The sequence below is a fragment of the Bubalus bubalis genome, chromosome 13 (assembly GCF_019923935.1).
Source record: "Bubalus bubalis isolate 160015118507 breed Murrah chromosome 13, NDDB_SH_1, whole genome shotgun sequence".
Lineage (NCBI taxonomy): Eukaryota > Metazoa > Chordata > Mammalia > Artiodactyla > Bovidae > Bubalus > Bubalus bubalis.
The window spans coordinates 68,739,615-68,757,768 of NC_059169.1; the positions used below are offsets into that span (position 1 = coordinate 68,739,615).

Here is an 18,154-nt window from a genome sequence, read left to right on the forward strand (position 1 = left end):
TAGCTGAAAACCAGAATTAGAAAGTCGTTAATGACACTTTGGCAGAGGTAAGGCAGTAGAGTGGGTAACTGGGAGAAGAGAAAGGTCATAGAGATGAGAGCAGAAGATGGAAAGATTATATAAATTATATTGCTGTGTTCAATTTAAAAAAAAGAAACCTTAAAAGAATTGAATTGTTAGACATGGAATATATTTATTTTAAAATTATTTTAGGACTTTGCTTAGAATTAGGCACTCAGTAAATGTTTGCTGTACTGTTGAAGAGAGTTCCCATTTTCTAGGATTGTTTTAGATTAAAGGTAGGTGCCTCAAATCTGTATTTATACATTAGACTTTTGTTCTAGTTTTTAGGCTTTAGGTAAAATGATTTTTAAAAAATACTTATTTAGCCGTGCTACTGCTGCTAGGTCACTTCAGTTGTGTCCAACTCTGTGCGACCCCAGAGACGGCAGCCCACCAGGCTCCTCTGTCCCTGGGATTCTCCAGGCAAGAACACTGGAGTGGGTTGCCATTTCCTTCTCCAATGCATGAAAGTGAAAAGTGAAAGTGAAGTCGCTCAGTCGTGTCCGACTCTTAGCGACCCCATGGACTGCAGCCTACCAGGCTCCTCCATCCATGGGATTTTCCAGGCAAGAGTACTGGAGTGGGGTGCCAGTGCCTTCTCCATATTTAGCCATAGTTACTTAGTGTTAACTAAGCTGAGCATGATGATGAAAAAATTGATTATTTGCCCTTATCATCTGGTGGGGGGAAACATGTCATTCGTTAAGCAAGTATTTCCTGTGAGGTATATTGGGCAAGCAAAGGATGCTGTGGGACCTCCTTTCAATTGTGGAACTCAAAGAGTCGAAATTTGCTGATGTTACCCTCTCATGAATTCTGGTCTAATCTAAATTTTAAAGTCTTAGTCGTGATAGTATTCTACTGTTTAAGAAAAACAGGAAAATCCAGAACTGAACAAGTATTAAGATATTTTTACTAAGTAATATTAGACATAGTTTAACTTCTTATGTTTTTTCCCTTTAATGATATTTACTTTTTAAAATTTCTTTGCTATAGATGGGCAGCCAGATATATCAAGACCTTTTGGATCGCAGCCTTGGCACAGTTGTCACAAACTCATTTATGTCAGACCAAATCCTAAAACTGGGGTTCCTATAGGTCACTGGCCTGTTCCAGAATCTTTCTGGCCAGATCAAAATTCTCCAACACTAGTAAGTACCAGAGATTGTGACTTCATAATAGTAACTGCTTTTCATACCAGCTTTAAGTACTACTGTCAGTTAAAGGTGTGGCTATTGTATAGAAATTAGACAGATGTTCAAGTGCTATGATAAGCTGTTATTTGCTTTAGTATACTGTGTTGTTCATTATAAAATAATAGAAAAGAGGCATCGTTTTCCTTTGGAATCTGAAGTTATGCTTATGTTTTTATTATTGCATCTGATTACAGAATCATAGATATATATTCTAAATATATAAATAACATAAGGCTTTGTTCTCAGGGACATAATACAGAATTTAAATGAATGGTTATAAAATAATTTTGATGGTTTCCCTGCAGCCATTTAGGACTTAATCTTAGAAATTCATGTTGATTTGCATAGTTTTAGTTATATTCAGTGTTCTCAGTCTGGAAGTTTAAGATAGAAAAGATTTTCTGGTCTTATTTATAGGAATTATTTTTAGTAACAGTAGGGCTTGTTGAGTGGTCATGATGAATTATCAGTATTCACTATATGGTTCTTATAATAATAGGGTAAATTTAACAAATATCTATTCAGTCTTGTTAATACACATTTTTCAGATTAGTATTTTTTGTAGTAACTCAGAGGACACTGGAATATTTTGTGGGAGAGCCTGACAGTGGTTCTTTTGATGTTACCCTTAGAAGATAAGAATTGTTATTTCAAAGATCTTTAAGTAGTCTTTAATAACTTTTGATGTGGCTGTCATTTATGAATTAAGTTAAACTCTTTGAAATCTTTTATACTTTAAATCTGTATCAACTCTTCAGGATAATTTTTTACTTTTGTTCTATACAAGAGCTGTGATATTTCTTCATTAGGGATTTAATGAAGTAGTACATGAAATAAAGTTTCTATACATTTCAGTGAGAGATCGTCTTCCTTTTTTTGATTGAACCATGATAGTTTTTTAGTCTAACCTTAGAGAGCTCTCGATTCTTTGGTGATTTTAATTTCTCTTCTGGAGCCTTTCAGAATTCTGAAAGAACAGCTATCATATTTGTATGAAATATTATATTGTTACTTATTCAGTTATATTTAACACTTACAGTAGTGCATATGGTACATGTTGAGTCCGCATAGGAAGAGATCCAAAGCCAGTATCACAGGCATTATCTATCAATATTACTCTAGTGGTCTATTGCAGATTGTTACAAGCCATAGAGGATTTTGGAATGTGGATAGGATTTTAGTTGGAACAGAAAACAATGTTGAAAGTATGGAAGTAGGAAAGAACAAGGTGAATTTAGAGGAATGGAAAGTATCTGAGGATAGGTGGTTCATAATATGTCTGTAGGACACTGAGAATACTATTAAATAGACTAGATTGCTCATGACTTTACATGCAAGTTTAAGGAATTTGAGCTTTTCTCAGTGGGGTTCTTAGAACTGAAGACATTTCTAAGACTGTTGCTTTAGGAAAATTAATCTGGTGGTTGTTACATGCAGCAGAATCAGCAGATGAATTGGCAGGTAAGCTGTTTACCTAGAGGACTATTGCTATAGTTGACTTAATACAGAGCTGTTGTGCTTAGTCACTCAGTCGTGTCCGACTCTTTGTGACCCCATGGACTGTAACCCGCCAGCCTCCTCTGTCCAAGGAATTCTCCAGGCAAGAATACTGGAGTGGGTTGCCATTTCCTTCTCCAGGGGATCTTCCCAACTCAGGGATTGAACCCAGGTCTTCGGCATTGCAAGCAGATTCTGTACTGTCTGAGCCACCAGGGAAGCCCAATATAGAGCTAGTAAGAGTTTGAATTAAGATGTTGGAAGAGAGAATGTTAAAAAAGAGATATTGGAAAGAACTGGCAAATTTTAGTAACTGAAGGATATTAGAGGGGAAATTAAATTTCTATAAATAATAGGATTTCATATAAGAGGTACTGATACTGAAATTAAATGTGATTTATTAGAGACTGGTTCTGAATTTGAATTATGGCTCTACCAGTTATTAGCCATGTCTTTGGTTAATTATCTTCTTTAAGCCTCAATTTACCATCTGTTAAATAAAGATAATAACTCCTATCTCATAGGATTATTTTGGATATTAAATGGATCTTAGTATTTTCATCCAAAAAAACCCCGTGAATTTCATAGACTGATTCAATAAGCTGTTTGTCAGGTACGTGACAGGTACAGGAGCAGAAGATAAGTAAAACATAGTGCTTCCCATCTGGAACCTTCTGTAGGAAGGTCAGCTGTATAAACATGATAGAGTCCAGTGTGCCACATGTCAAAGTGGTGGAGCAGAGGCCAGATGAGGTGGTACCTGACTGCCTGGTGTGGGTTTGGGGTATGTGGTAAGAGTGTATCAGGAAAGAAGCCTCTTAGAGGTTGGTACTTGCCAGTTCAGACTTCAAAATTTTGTTTGCATTAGGCAAGGAAGAAAACTGAAAAGCAGCCAGGGATAACATGAAACACGGGAGCATGAAAAGACAGTGATTTCTTTGGGCCACTGCAAGTTGTTTTTAAGGCTGGAGCACAGGGTGTATATGGGGTGGTAGTTAAAAGGCATATAGGGACCATACAGTCAAGGCTCTTTGTTTAAAAAAAAAAAAAACCCAAAAGAGTCTGGCCCTATTTTTAGGTGATTGGATGCTACTTTTACTCAATAATTTGAGGCAGGAAAATTATATGATTATATTTATATTTCATGGCCATGGGGTTGATTGGAGGGGGCTGACTAATTAGGGATACTAATTAAAAATATACAGTTGTACAAATCTAGTCTAAGAAATTATGAAGGCATGAATTAGAGTGGTAAGAAATAGAAGAGATGAGAAATCAGAGAGATGAGAATTTAGCACTGACAGAGGGCAGCATCTAAAGTAGTGAGCATCTGCCCCATATTTATGTGTTTGCTAAGTGGCTTAGAATTTGTGGTATCACTGAATCTAGGTCTTTGTGACAGTTAAGTATGGAGGGTAAGGCGGAGATAATTAAGGATAACATTTAGGTTTTTAGAACAGGTTATGTGGTTTGGGGGTGAAATAATGAATTGGGTAGTACTATGTTTGAGGGACCTATAGAAAATTGAGGTTATGTCCAGTAGGTGTTTAGATACATGAAGAGAAATGAAAGATGGTCCCAAGACAGTAGTTTTGGGAGCCACCAGTGTATGTACTGATAGATAGTAACTGAAGCTAAAAGGAGTCCTTTGTATTTATGAAGTTTCACATTATTTCCTCATAGCTCATATTTTCTTCACCAGTCTTCTTTTGGTGAGACTTTTAGGAAGGAGACTGTTAAAGAGGGGGAATTGAATAACATGCTTTTTTTTTTTTTTTTTCTTTAAAAGTATTGCAGTTTTTTCAGCTCTAGACCAGGGTCTCCAGAGTGGGGCATATTTACCATAGGGGTAACCAATAGTTTACTGGAATAGCAAAGGAAACCAGTAGAACGTCTATTTGTTTTTTCTATTTTTTAATATTATTTTGGTATATATTATATACCTATAGATTAATAATTTACAAGTATATATATATTTAAAACCTCATACTGATCAGTGTGCATCATCAGTTTGGAAATCAGGTAGTTAACCTGCTACAACTGTGGCCTTAGGAAGGTTTCTAATTACATTAACTACTTGTTAGATGTAAAAATTAATGAGCACTTAGTTAATCCTAAAATACTGCATTTAAGTTTTCTGATGAATTTGATTTTAAGACTTAAAAAACTTTAATCCTGTGCAGATTTTGAAGTGTTTATTTTTTTTTCTTGTGCATATTGATAGTTTAAGCATTACATTTTTAAGTATTATCTTTCCGCTTAGTGGTGCTTTTGATAGTAAATTAAACTCTCACTAGTGAAACTGAGAAACTGAGTAAACTCTGACGGTGAGGGATACGAAAAGTTTGTTTCTGAGAGTTTGTGCAAGAGTAACAGTAAGACTTTGCCTTCTAGCCACCTCGTACATCTCATCCTGTAGTGAAGTTCTCCTGTACAGACTGTGAACCCATGGTTATTGACAAATTGCCTTTTGACAAATATGAGTTGGAACCTTCACCGCTGACTCAGTTTATCCTGGAAAGAAAATCTCCTCAGACATGTTGGCAGGTAAGCTGAAAGACTGCAGTGATTTAAAAAATTTATTTAATTTTATTGAGGTGTAATTGATCGACACTGTTGTTGCATTAGTTTCAGGTGTACAGCAAGCTACCTGTTACACATGGACATACAGCCTCTCTTTTCAGAGTCTTTTCCATATAGGTAGAGCATTATAGAGTAATGGTCCCTGTGCTGTGTAGTAGTAGGTCCTTATTAGTTCCATCTATTTTATATACAGTAGTGTGTATATGTCAATTGCAATCTCCCAGTTTATCCCTCCCTGCCTCCTTAAACCCCAGTAACCATAAATTTATTTTTCATATCTCTCACTCTTTCTGTTTCGTAGGTAAGTTCATTTGTAGCCTTTCTGTTTAGATTTCACATATAAGCAATATCATGGTATTTGTCTTTCTCAGTCTGACTTAATTTCACTCAGTATTAGTTCAGTTCAGTTCAGTCGCTCAGTCGTGTCCGACTCTTGGCGACCCCATGAACTGCAGCATGCCAGGCCTCCCTGTCCATCACCAACTCCCAGAGTCCACCCAAACCCATGTCCATTGAGTCGGTGATGCCATCCAACCATCTCATCCTCTGTTGTCCCCTTCTCCTGCTCTCAATCCTTCCCAGCATCAGGGTCTTTTCAAATTAGTCAGCTCTTTACTCAGTATTAGAACCTCTAAAAATTTAATTTGGTGTTGTTTTTTTTTTAATTTGGTGTTTTTTAAAAAGTCAAATTGAATCCATGGTTTATATAACATTCTGCAAAGGTTATTAAATGTGAACTTTTAACTACTTTTTAACAGGTATATGTGAGCAATAGTGCAAAATACAGTGAACTTGGCCATCCCTTTGGTTACTTGAAAGCCAGTACAGCACTGAACTGTGTCAACTTATTCGTGATGCCTTACAATTACCCAGTGCTCCTTCCCCTTTTAGGTAAGTCATTCTTGTCATGTTCTCTGTGGCCTAGCATACATATGAATTTTCCTAAAAGCAATCTTTGGGAACATCCCTCCCTTTTTGAGTTTTCTTGTCTTCTGGAAATTAATGAAGATTTTTATTAATATTTTAAAATATTGAAGCTGTTAAGGGTTTTATAGCAACCTCTGCATGTTTCTGATATATTGAAAGTCAGGGTCAAACACCTTTGATTCTACAAACTATTGAAGATAATACTATATTTTGTTTCTAAATTAAATATTCTAAGTTTTTTGCAAATCAGATATCTTACATAGTTAGAATTAGTAATGCAGACTTTGTGTATGGTAAATAATTAAGATATTTTGTAGAAGCATAGTTCTTGGATCTGAGTATTTTCTTTTTAAGAATTTTATTTTGGCAAATTTTTTAGTGCATGAATTTGTTCTAAAATAATATTCTAAATAATATTGATAAGCCTAAAGTTGATTGGAGACCCTTTGGCTGTAATTTTTTGAGGGGTGCTATTGGAGAAGGCATCTTTTCCTTCATGGAATTGCACCAGATTTAAAGCTTAATAGACAAAATATTAGTGGTATGTTTTCATGTATAGTTTGTTTCTGTATTCCAGTCTGTTTCATATCTAGATTTTCCTTGTGTATTTTCTCATTCTACCTTTATTATTTAATTTGAGACCTTAATTGGCACCCTTTCATTTTTAAAGTGGTATTACTACTACTCAAAAATGTCAGAACCCCAAATTTATCACCTTTAATTTTGTTAAAAATATATAATTGATGTTTCCTCTCTCTCTTGTAAATAGTAAAGCAAACTTTAAAAATGAAACTTACTTGACTTGGTTTTCATGTGTGAAAACACTGAATGATGATAGTTTGTTCTCATTATGCATTCATTTATAGATGATCTGTTTAAAGTCCATAAAGCAAAACCAACATTGAAATGGAGACAGTCATTTGAAAGTTATTTGAAGACAATGCCTCCCTACTATCTTGGGGTAAGAATATTATTCTTAAAAATAGAATGTTATAAAATGTTGTATTATGCTTATAGTTTACTGTAGGTATTAAAGCTTTTATTTATTGCTGTTACAGAATAAATGTCATGAAAAATTTACAAATGACCCATATAAATATGAGAAAGAAATGTTTCAGTGATTTGCAGAATAATGATGATGGTGAGAATATATATAATGCTTATCCAGGCCTGCCTGATACTATCCTCAGCACTTTACATGTGTTACTTAACCTCATTTAATTTATATGGTAACTGTATGAGGCAGAAATAACTGTTTTTATTTCACAGATATGGAAACTAAGACACTAAAAAATTAAACAATTCATCTAAGGCTACACAGCTAATATCAGGGTCAGGAATTCAATCCCAGGCAGCTGGCTTTAGAATTTAAGCTTTTACAATTAACCTTTTTAAATTGCAGTTTTATAATTATTTCTCCTTACAGGTACAAAAAAAGGTTTGTTTGCATTATTCTCTGAATCTCAAGAAACATTCCCTGAAACCTGGTGTATCACAATAGGACCAGTAATACATATATTATTAAATACATTGTTGTTGTTGAGTTGCTAAGTCATGTCCGACTCTTTGTGACCCCATGGACAGTAGACTGCCAGGCTTCTCTGTCCATGGGATTCTCCAGGAAAATAATTACTTTATTGATTTTGTGAAAAATAACTTCTAGAACACTTGATTAAAACATTACTTCTGCTTTTACTGCAGGAATATTGTAGTATTCAACTGTAATCTTTCTAAATGGTCTCTAATAACATTAATTTCTTAAGCTTTGAAATCATGTATTATAGTTGTAAGAGAAAATCTGTGTGTGTCTAGCAGATAGTACCAGCTGTGTAGGAGACGGGAAAGGAGGAAACACTGGAATATGAACTGCTGCATATATTTGACTCATGTTTCATAGCATCTGGGGGGATGTAGCCAGTGCCACATGGATATTAAATATCTGGTCTGGGATTTGATTCCAGTTTGACACCAGTGCTTTTATACACTTTGTAATATGTCAGTGGGTGGCTGTCATCCTTTTTCTGACTCTGTCCCATTCACATATGCTAGACTGTTGTGCCAGTGACATTTTTCATTGCACAAAGTAGTTCTTAATTAGCCTATCCTTACCCAAGGTAAGAATCTTCTATTATCCTTGACTCCTCTTTTCACTTACCACCCAAGTTCTATCAAATCTATATCTGCAATGTGTCTTCTGCCCTCTTTTTCCAGATGATACTAAGAAGTCCAGGACTCCACACTTTCTTACTCTGGGGGTTGTTATTACAGTCTCTAATCCTTTAGTATTTCAAACTGCCTTTGATACCACTGACAAACATTTTAATGAAGTACAAATATGATTATGTGACCCTTATTGAAGAAAAGGAGAGGTTTTGCGGGGGTGAATTTTTCAAAATTGACAACACATTTATGGCCCCACTGGTAAAGAATCGGCCTGCAATGCAGGAGACCTGGGTTCTATGCCTGGGTTGGGAAGATCCCCTGGAGAAGTGAATGGCTACCCACTCCAGTATTCTGGCCTGGACATTCCATGGACTGTATAGTCCATGGGGCCTCAAAGAGTCGGACATGACTGAGCAACTTTCACTTTCACTTTTCATGGCTATAAATTTTTGACAAGCTTAGGATTGAGTGTGATATTTTCTTTTTTTCCTATAGCCTTTGAAGAAAGCTGTTAGAATGATGGGAGCACCTAACCTAATAGCAGACAGTATGGAATATGGACTTAGTTACAGTGTCATTTCATACCTCAAAAAACTGAGTCAGCAGGTAATGTTAAGAAATAGAGCCATTAAGTATTTTGAATGGTATTGGCCAAGTTGGTCAATAGGCCAGATACTAGTTCTTGATGGTTCTAGTAGAATTGTATTAATAGATTACGTTTTAAAACCACATATATATTAACATAATTCTCAAGTGCATGATATGCTATGTTTTGAAATGACAATTTCAAATAATAATTTCTAGTTTGTGAAAATAGCTTTATTAATGTGATCCTAGCCTTATATGTTAACATTCCTCATGTTTTCTTTTGGGAAATTTGTTAGAAATTTGTTTTTCTTAGTCAAAAAATATAAGTTTCTTTTGCTTTATGTTTTAAAACCTATAGCATTTTCTATAAAAATGGGAGTTTCTTTTGAAATATGTATAAAAATACTGAATTTTGTCCTTTTGGATATAAATCACGTTAGTAGATACCAGATTAGTCAAGCAGTATGCCCTTTGACTGCCAAGTTATTAAAATTATATAAAGCACAATTTTTCCAGTACTTTTGCCATCTCTACTTCAACTGCTAATTGAATTGTAGAAGAGTCAAAATATTGCTGTTTGCCTAATCTGTGAAAATTTAGTTATGTGCTAGTAATAATGTCTTTAAGTAGATATTGATAAGATTGTTTTCTAATTTTATGTCACCTCTGAATTGGGAATTTTTATTTAGGGTGTATTAACTAACATATCATGGTTTCAATGTAGTGGGTGTTAATAAATCTAAGTTGTGTTTGTGTGATTTTCTCCAAAAGGTAAGAATTGTGATGATTTAAAATCATAAGACATTATTGTTTAAACTGTGTTCAGTTTACCAAGCATTTGACATAGACTGCATAACTTAAGTAGTGTTTTTAATTCCTTATGTTCTTTTAAAATGTGATAAATACTTAATTTATAAAAGACTGAAACTACTTTTAGCCTTTAATTTACCAGTTCAGATCACATGAAGACAGCTTTTATTTATTTTTGCTTTAGGCCAAAATAGAATCTGATCGAGTCATCGGTTCTGTAGGCAAAAAAGTAGTACAGGAAACTGGAATTAAAGTCCGAAGCAGATCACATGGTTTATCAATGGCATATAGGAAAGATTTTCAACAGCTGCTCCAGGGAATTTCAGAGGATGTTCCTCACAGACTGCTGGACCTTAATATGAAAGAATACACTGGGTTCCAAGTTGCTTTGCTCAATAAGGTAATAGTTATGTGAATTTTGTACTGCTCTAGTAATAGTCTATATTGTCAAATATGTCAAATTTTCTATTAACTGATACCCAGTTTGTCCAAACTTCTATACCTCTGCAGAATAATGATCAATTATGCTATTAATATTATTGAATCATTGAATTTTAAAACACTATACATGGTGAGTGGATGAGCAGATGGACTGATGAAGAGCAAACCATCATGTTCATTTTATAGATAGAAAACAGGCTTAGAGATTGCCTGAAGTTACATAGCTAATAGTAGAATTCACTGTAGTTTGATACTTATACTACTGACCTTGGCTGCACAGTATAATCCTGAAATGCTTTATGAATACTCATTATTAGAAAGATCTTCATCCCAGTTGCCTGTTTGTCAAAACTGACAGACTGGTTCTAAAATTTATATGGAGGTATAAAGGTCCTAGAGTAGCTGAAACAATTTTGGGAAAGAATAAAGCTGAAAGACTTGCACTGTCTAATTTTAAAAGTTACTATAAAGCTGCAGTGATCAACATATGTGTTGCCGGCATGAGGAAAAATATTTTGGTCAGTGGGACAGAAGTAGACCTTCATATATAAAGTTAATTTTTAACAAAGATGCCAGAATAATTTAGTGGGTAAGAAGACAGTCTTTTCAACAAATAGGGTGGGAACAGTTGGCTATCCATCTGCAAAATAATGAACTTGATCCTTATATTAGTTAATGTGATCATAGTTACAAATGTAAGAACTGAAACTATAAACTTCTACAGGAAAAATATCTATAAGATGTTGGATCTTGGGTCAATGAAGATTTCTAAAATACAACACAAAAAACACATACACATAACAATTTCATACACTGAACTTCAGTAAAATTATCATTTTTGTCTTCAGAAGAAACTTTGAAGTTTCTCCCAGACAAGCTACAGCCTGGGAGAAAAGCATATGCTGAATAAAGAACTTGTATCAAAATATATAAAGAAATCATAAGACTTAGTAATAAAAAGATAAGCATCCAATAAAAAAATACACAAAGTATTTGAATAGACACCTTACCAGGTAGGATATACAGACCTGAACAAGCACATGAAAAGATGTTCAACATTATTAGTCAAGTGGGGAAATGCAAATTAAAACCACAGTGAGATACCACTTTATGCCCACTAGAATGGCTAAAATTTAAGACTGAAAAATATGAAGTGTTGGTAAGGTTATAGAGTAGCTGGAACTCTTACACATTGTTGATGAAAATTATCAACAGTTAATTTGCAGTTTCTTAGGAAAGGTAAATGTTGCTGTATACCAACAGTTCTACTTGTAGGTATCTACTGAGATAAATGCAAATACGTGTGTATAAAGGGTTTATATGCAAATATTCATAGCAGCATTAGTAATTGCCCCAAACTGAAAACAGTCCAGTTCAGTTCAGTCGCTCAGTAGTGTCCAACTCTTTGCGACCCCATGAATTGCAGCACGCCAGGCCTCCCTGTCTATCACCAACTCCCAGAGTTCACTGAGACTCATGTCCATCGAGTCAGTGATGCCATCCAGCCATCTCATCCTCCGTTGTCCCTTTCTCCTCCTGCCCCCAATCCCTCCCAGCATCAGAGTCTTTTCCAATGAGTCAACTCTTTGCTTGAGGTGGCCAGAGTACTGGAGTTTCAGCTTTAGCATCATTCCTTCCAAAGAAATCCCAGGGCTGATCTTCTTCAGAATGGACTGGTTGGATCTCCTTGCAGTCCAAGGGACTCTCAAGAGTCTTCTCCTGCACCACTGTTCAAAAGCATTAATTCTTCGGTGCTCAGCCTTCTTCACAGTCCAACTCTCACATCCATACATGACCACAGGAAAAACCATAGCCTTGACTAGATGGACCTTAGTTGGCAAAGTAATGTCTCTGCTTTTGAATATGCTATCTAGGTTGGTCATAACTTTCCTTCCAAGGAGTAAGCATCTTTTAATTTCACGGCTGCAGTCACCATCTGCAGTGATTTTGGAGCCCAGAAAAATAAAGTCAGCCACTGTTTCCCCATCTATTTCCCATGAAGTGATGGGACCGGATGCCATGATCTTCGTTTTCTGAATGTTGAGCTTTAAGCCAACTCTTTCACTCTTCACTTTCACTTTCATCAAGAGGCTTTTGAGTTCCTCTTCACTTTCTGCCATAAGGGTGGGTGGTGTCATCTGCATATCTGAGGTTATTGATATTTCTCCCGGCAATCTTGATTCCAGCTTGTGTTTCTTCTAGTCCAGCATTTCTCATAATGTACTCATAATGTACATAATGCATAGAAGTTAAATAAGCAGGGTGACAATATACAGCCTTGACGTACTCCTTTTCCTATTTGGAACCAGTCTGTTGTTCCATGTCCAGTTCTAACTGTTGCTTCCTGACCTGCATACAGATTTCTCAAGAGGCAGGTCAGGTGGTCTGGTATTCCCATCTCTTTCAGAATTTTCCACAGTGTATTGTGATCCACACAGTCAAGGCTTTGGCATAGTCAATAAAGCAGAAATAGATGTTTTTCTGGAACTCTCTTGCTTTTTCCATGATCCAGAGGATGTTGGCAATTTGATCTCTGGTTCCTCTGCCTTTTCTAAAACCAGCTTGAACATCGGGAAGTTCATGGTTCACATATTGCTGAAGCCTGGCTTGGAAAATTTTGAGCATTACTTTACTAGCATGTGAGATGAGTGCAATTGTGCGGTAGTTTGAGAATTCTTTGGCATTGCCTTTCTTTGGGATTGGAATGAAAACTGATTCCAGTCCTGTGGCCACTGCTGAGTTTTCCAAATTTGCTGGCATATTGAGTGCAGCACTTTGACAGCATCATCATTAAGGATTTGAAATAGCTCAACTGGAATTCCATCACCTCCACTAGCTTTGTTCCTAGTGATGCTTTCTAATGCCCACTTGACTTCACGTTCCAGGATGTCTGGCTCTAGGTCAGTGATCACACCATCGTGATTATCTGGGTCATGAAGATCTTTTTTGTACAGTTCTTCTGTGTATTCTTGCCACCTCTTCTTAATGTCTTCTGCTTCTGTTAGGTCCATACCATTTCTGTCCTTTATCAAGCCCATCTTTGCATGAAATGTTCCCTTGGTATCTCTAATTTTCTTGAAGAGATCTCTAGTCTTTCCCATTCTGTTGTTTTCCTCTTTTTCCTTGCATTGGTCGCTGAGGAAGGCTTTCTTATCTCCTCTTGTTATTCTTTGGAACTCTGCTTTCAGATGCTTATATCTTTCCTTTTCTCCTTTGCTTTTCGCTTCTCTCCTTTTCACAGCTATTTGTAAGGCCTCCCCAGACAGCCATTTGCTTTTTTGCATTTCTTTTCCAGAGGGATGGTCTTGATGCCTGTCTCCTGTACAGTGTCACAAACCTCATTCCATAGTTCATTAGGCACTCTTATCTATCAGATCTAGGCCCTTAAATCTATTTCTCACTTCCACTGTATAATCATAAGGGATTTGATTTAGGTCATACCTGAATGGTCTAGTGATTTTCCCTACTTTCTTCAATTTCAGTCTGAATTTGGTAATAAGGAGTTCATGAGCCACAGTCAGCTCCTGGTCTTGTTTTTGTTGACTGTATAGAGCTTCTCCATCTTTGGCTGCAAAGAATATAATCAGTCTGATTTCGGTGTTGACCATCTGGTGATCATCAACTGGTGAATGGATAAAGATACAGTATATCCATGTAAAAAGGAAAAGACAGTAAAAAGGAATAAACTACCAATACATGAACAACATGGATGAATCTCAAAAACATGTTTGTGGAAAGAAGCCAGATAGAAAAGATTACATATTGCAAGATTCCATTTATGAAATGGGATGTAGAGAGACAGAAAGCAGATTAGTGGTTGCGGGGATAGGAATTGCAAGTGACTGCAAATGGGCACATGGAAACTTGTGGAGTGATAGGGATGTTCTAAAACTGATCCTAGTGTTGGTTTAACAACTGTACATTTATTAACGCTCAAACTGTTTATGTAAAATGGGTTGTTTTATGGTATGTAAATTACACATCAAAGCTTTTATTTACTTCTGTTAGCCAGGATACATAATGAAATCTTGGACAGATATGAGTTTGAGATAATTCGGTTGAGCTTCACTACCGAGTTTTTATCTTTTGGTTATTAAAACAGTACATTACAATGGTATCATATCTATTTATTCTATTTTTTTAAGCTAATTAGTTGACTTGTATATCTTATTTTCAAAGCTGTGCTGCGGGCTAGAGATTGTAGTCTCTTAATTCTGTTTCAAAATACATTTTGTCTTTGAATCTTTTTAAAACAGGATTTGAAGCCACAGACGTTTAGAAATGCATATGACATACCAAGACGGAATCTTTTGGATCACTTAACAAGAATGAGATCTAATCTTTTGAAGAGCACCCGCAGATTTCTTAAAGGACAGGATGAAGGTTAGATCATGGTTTTAATATTGGTATTTCTTCAGTAAACTTTTCTTTATATTGAAAATACAGAGTGTTATTGTAACTTTTAAAGAGTTGACTGTAATATTACATTCTCATTGAATGAAGGATAAAGTTGAGTCATCTCTAATTGTCTACACTTCTTCCTACCATCACTGTTGCCCCAAATTCTGTTCTCCAGAGGAAACAACCTTTGGTAATAGCTTAGTTTCCTTGTGGCTTTCTTCATACATTCACATACACAGGCACACACAAAATCATTTTCTTGTGATCTACTAGTATCTGATAGTTTAACTCGGAATGGCCAATATATGTCATATTCTAGTATTTCCTTAACCATACCTTTGGCACCTACAAATCAAGTCAGATGAGAACTTAACCCTTTTGCCAACTCTGATGTAAAGGATCATCTATGTGATAACCTCTTTTCTGTAAATTATGCTTTAACTAAATTCTGCTTTGGAGTCGAATAGAAGAGACATTTTCATAGAAGGGTTACACATACTGTTTATTCTATATACTGAAACTAACGGCAATATTTTTGCTTTGTTTAGAAGATAAAATTGATTATTTAAAATTTTATTAAAAAGCACTCAAGATTTTATGTCACAATACTTATAATGGCAACAAACTAATTTAGAATATATGGTAAGGAAAAGTTGCCTGGAATAGACCAGGTAGCATTCACACACAAGAACACATTATTTGTTAACTAAATGGAAGGTAGTTTCAGCGAAGTTAACTTTTGTTATTGATTTGTTCTGTTTGAAAAGACCAAGTGCACAGTGTTCCTATAGCACAAATGGGGAATTACCAGGAGTACCTCAAGCAAGTACCTTCTCCATTAAGAGAACTTGATCCTGATCAGCCTCGGAGGTTGCATACATTTGGCAACCCCTTTAAGCTGGATAAAAAGGTAAATTTGAAGTGTTCGATTATATAATTTTTTTTTTGTGGGAGGCACAGTAGATTTAATAGTTCTTAATTTAACTAAAGTAAGCCGAAATTATTTGCTTGGTAGAATACTATGTCAACATCTTTAAAATGTACTTTAATGGGAATTGGAGTTTGTCGTACAACTGAAAACCATATGTAAAGTCAGGGAAATTCTTCATTGTTACAGGGTATGATGATAGATGAGGCAGATGAATTTGTGGCTGGACCTCAAAATAAACATAAACGACCTGGAGAACCAAATATGCAAGGTGTCCCTAAGAGACGACGCTGCATGTCTCCACTGCTGAGGGGCCGGCAGCAGAGCCCAGTTGTGAACAACCACATCGGAGGGAAAGGCCCACCGGCACCTATGACCCAAGCACAGCCAGACCTCATTAAACCCCTTCCTCTTCATAAAAGTAAGAGTTTTTCTTTAAACAGTATTTGCTGCTTTTAGTTTGGTTCTTCATGAGAGAGAGTTTTCTGATATAGAAAAAGTGAATAAAGTTCCAAGAGTGTCTAGAGAAGATATTTGTTTATTCCAGATTAGCATGTAATCATTTTTTATGTCTTTTTAATGAACATTTCATATATTCATTCATTATGCTTAATAGCTATCATGATTTGAAATATCATTTGCAAATCTTTAGCATTTAGAAATGACAGTTTTTAAAGGGGCATTATCAATACCCACAGAAAGATAGTTTTCAATTTGTTTAATTCGGCAACTAATTATTAAATGATATGCTTAATTTAGACAGGGTTAGGCATTGAGATGTAGCTGTAAACAGATAATAGGGATCTCTGCCTTCATTTATAATGAGGAAAGAAAGTCATCACACATTTCCTTAGAAGTGTGATGAATATTACAAAAAGGGAAGTCAAGTATACTTGGGAAAGTATTTGGCAAGAGGATTTAGTCTGTGGGGTCAAGGCAGTTTACTGAGGAGGTTCTGTTTAAGCCAACACTTGACGGATGAATGGAAATTAGTAAACTGAAGCTGTGCATTTACCTATGTGACAGTAATAGTGCTCTTACAGGAAGAGTACACTCAGAGGCAAACTGTGAGGAGCAGGGCATTAAGGGAACTGAAGCATTCTGGTATATTTGCGGGCTGCTGGGAATGAGGTAAGGTGAGAACCAAAAGATAGACATGCAGAGTCTAGATCATAGCGGGTCTTGGAAGCCATTGTAAAAAATTCTAGACTTTATTCTAAGGACAGTGAAAATCCATTGAAAGAGGTAGTGATCTGATCTGATTGGCATTTCATAAAGACCAGGCTGACATTACTGTGTGGAGTATTTTTTGTTGTTCAGTCGCTGAGTCAAGTGGAATATTATTGGGGAAGAATGAGAGTTGATGAAGGGAATGTTTAATGGAGTAATTAATTATAGGTGGTGATCATTCATGGGTAAGAACATCTTAACTGGAGAGAAGCCAAATATGATCCCTCCTGATGGGATTACACAGTACTACATTTGAAGTATCTGCCACCCAAAATACTGATCAAGCCTCTGTAGCTACAGGGAAATAATTAGCAAAATCCAGATTGTGGTAAATTACAGGACAAAGAATCTGGTGTGGATATATTTTTCCAGGAAAAAAAGCATAGAAAAAAGAGAGGTACAGAAGGATTTTATAGATGAAAGAGCAAGAGTTTTCACAAGAGTGCGTGGAGAAATGCTCTTGAAGTGGCATTGGAAAGAAAAGGGACTAGTGACGCCACCTCATTTTAAGTCCATGGAGAGAGTTTGAGAGCGAGGGCTTTCTTTGCAGGCGAGTTGGATTTCAGTTAAAACAGGAGTTGCTGTTGAGATTATTCATAGAAGTTTGCAAATCATGGAGTAAGATTTAGGATGAAGGAAGGGAGTCAGAAGTTCAAAGAATTTTTGTGGCGGGGAGGGAGTTTAAATTTTGAATAGTAAGGTGATGAATTCAGCTGGATCCTGGTGGTTTGGTGAGCAATCAGGGAACTGAGAATTCAGCTGCTTTCTCTGGTGAGCAAATACAATAATCTGATATTAAGTGGCAAGCTTGCAAGCCTTTTACGTCTAGTCTAGTGAACTGAAGTGGAACCAGCTACTCTTCATTGCTCAAGTAGTAAAGACCATGTGGATGGTTATATGGAAAGGCGCTCTGGAGGTTTGGGGCCATGTTGCTGCAGAATACTGATTAGCTTAAGCTTCCTGTGTTGACTTTTGCCTCTAAATAGTAACTGAGTAAGGCAGAGGTAAGTTGGATTGAACTGCTGCTGCTAAGTCGCTTCAGTCGTGTCCGACTCTGTGCTACCCCAGAGACAGCAGCCCACCAGGCTCCCCCATCCCTGGGATTCTCCAGGCAAGAACGCTGGAGTGGGTTGCCGTTTCCTTCTCCAGTGTATGACAGTGAAAAGTGAAAGTGAAGTTGCTCAGTCGTGTCCAACTCTTAGCACCTCCATGGACTGCAGCCTACCAGGCTCCTCTGTCCATGGGATTTTCCAGCCAAGAGTACTGGAGTGGGGTGCCATTGCCTTCTCTCTAATAAAAGGATAACCATGATAATCTTGATCATATA

The 18,154-nt window shown here is 36.3% G+C and overlaps 1 protein-coding gene across 6 annotated transcripts in view; it reads left to right on the forward strand.

The window, feature by feature from the left end:
• INTS6 (integrator complex subunit 6) overlaps positions 1-18,154 on the forward strand; it is a 101,900-nt gene that overhangs the window by 61,269 nt on the left and 22,477 nt on the right. For all 6 annotated transcript variants that reach the window (XM_044926794.2, XM_025262962.3, XM_025262963.3 and 3 more), the window contains 9 exons: positions 1,060-1,214; positions 5,151-5,303; positions 6,098-6,230; positions 7,133-7,227; positions 8,925-9,035; positions 10,012-10,227; positions 14,525-14,651; positions 15,437-15,579; positions 15,787-16,018. In XM_044926794.2, the coding sequence (XP_044782729.1) occupies positions 1,060-1,214; positions 5,151-5,303; positions 6,098-6,230; positions 7,133-7,227; positions 8,925-9,035; positions 10,012-10,227; positions 14,525-14,651; positions 15,437-15,579; positions 15,787-16,018 (1,365 nt within the window). The remainder of the gene's footprint in view (positions 1-1,059; positions 1,215-5,150; positions 5,304-6,097; positions 6,231-7,132; positions 7,228-8,924; positions 9,036-10,011; positions 10,228-14,524; positions 14,652-15,436; positions 15,580-15,786; positions 16,019-18,154) is intronic.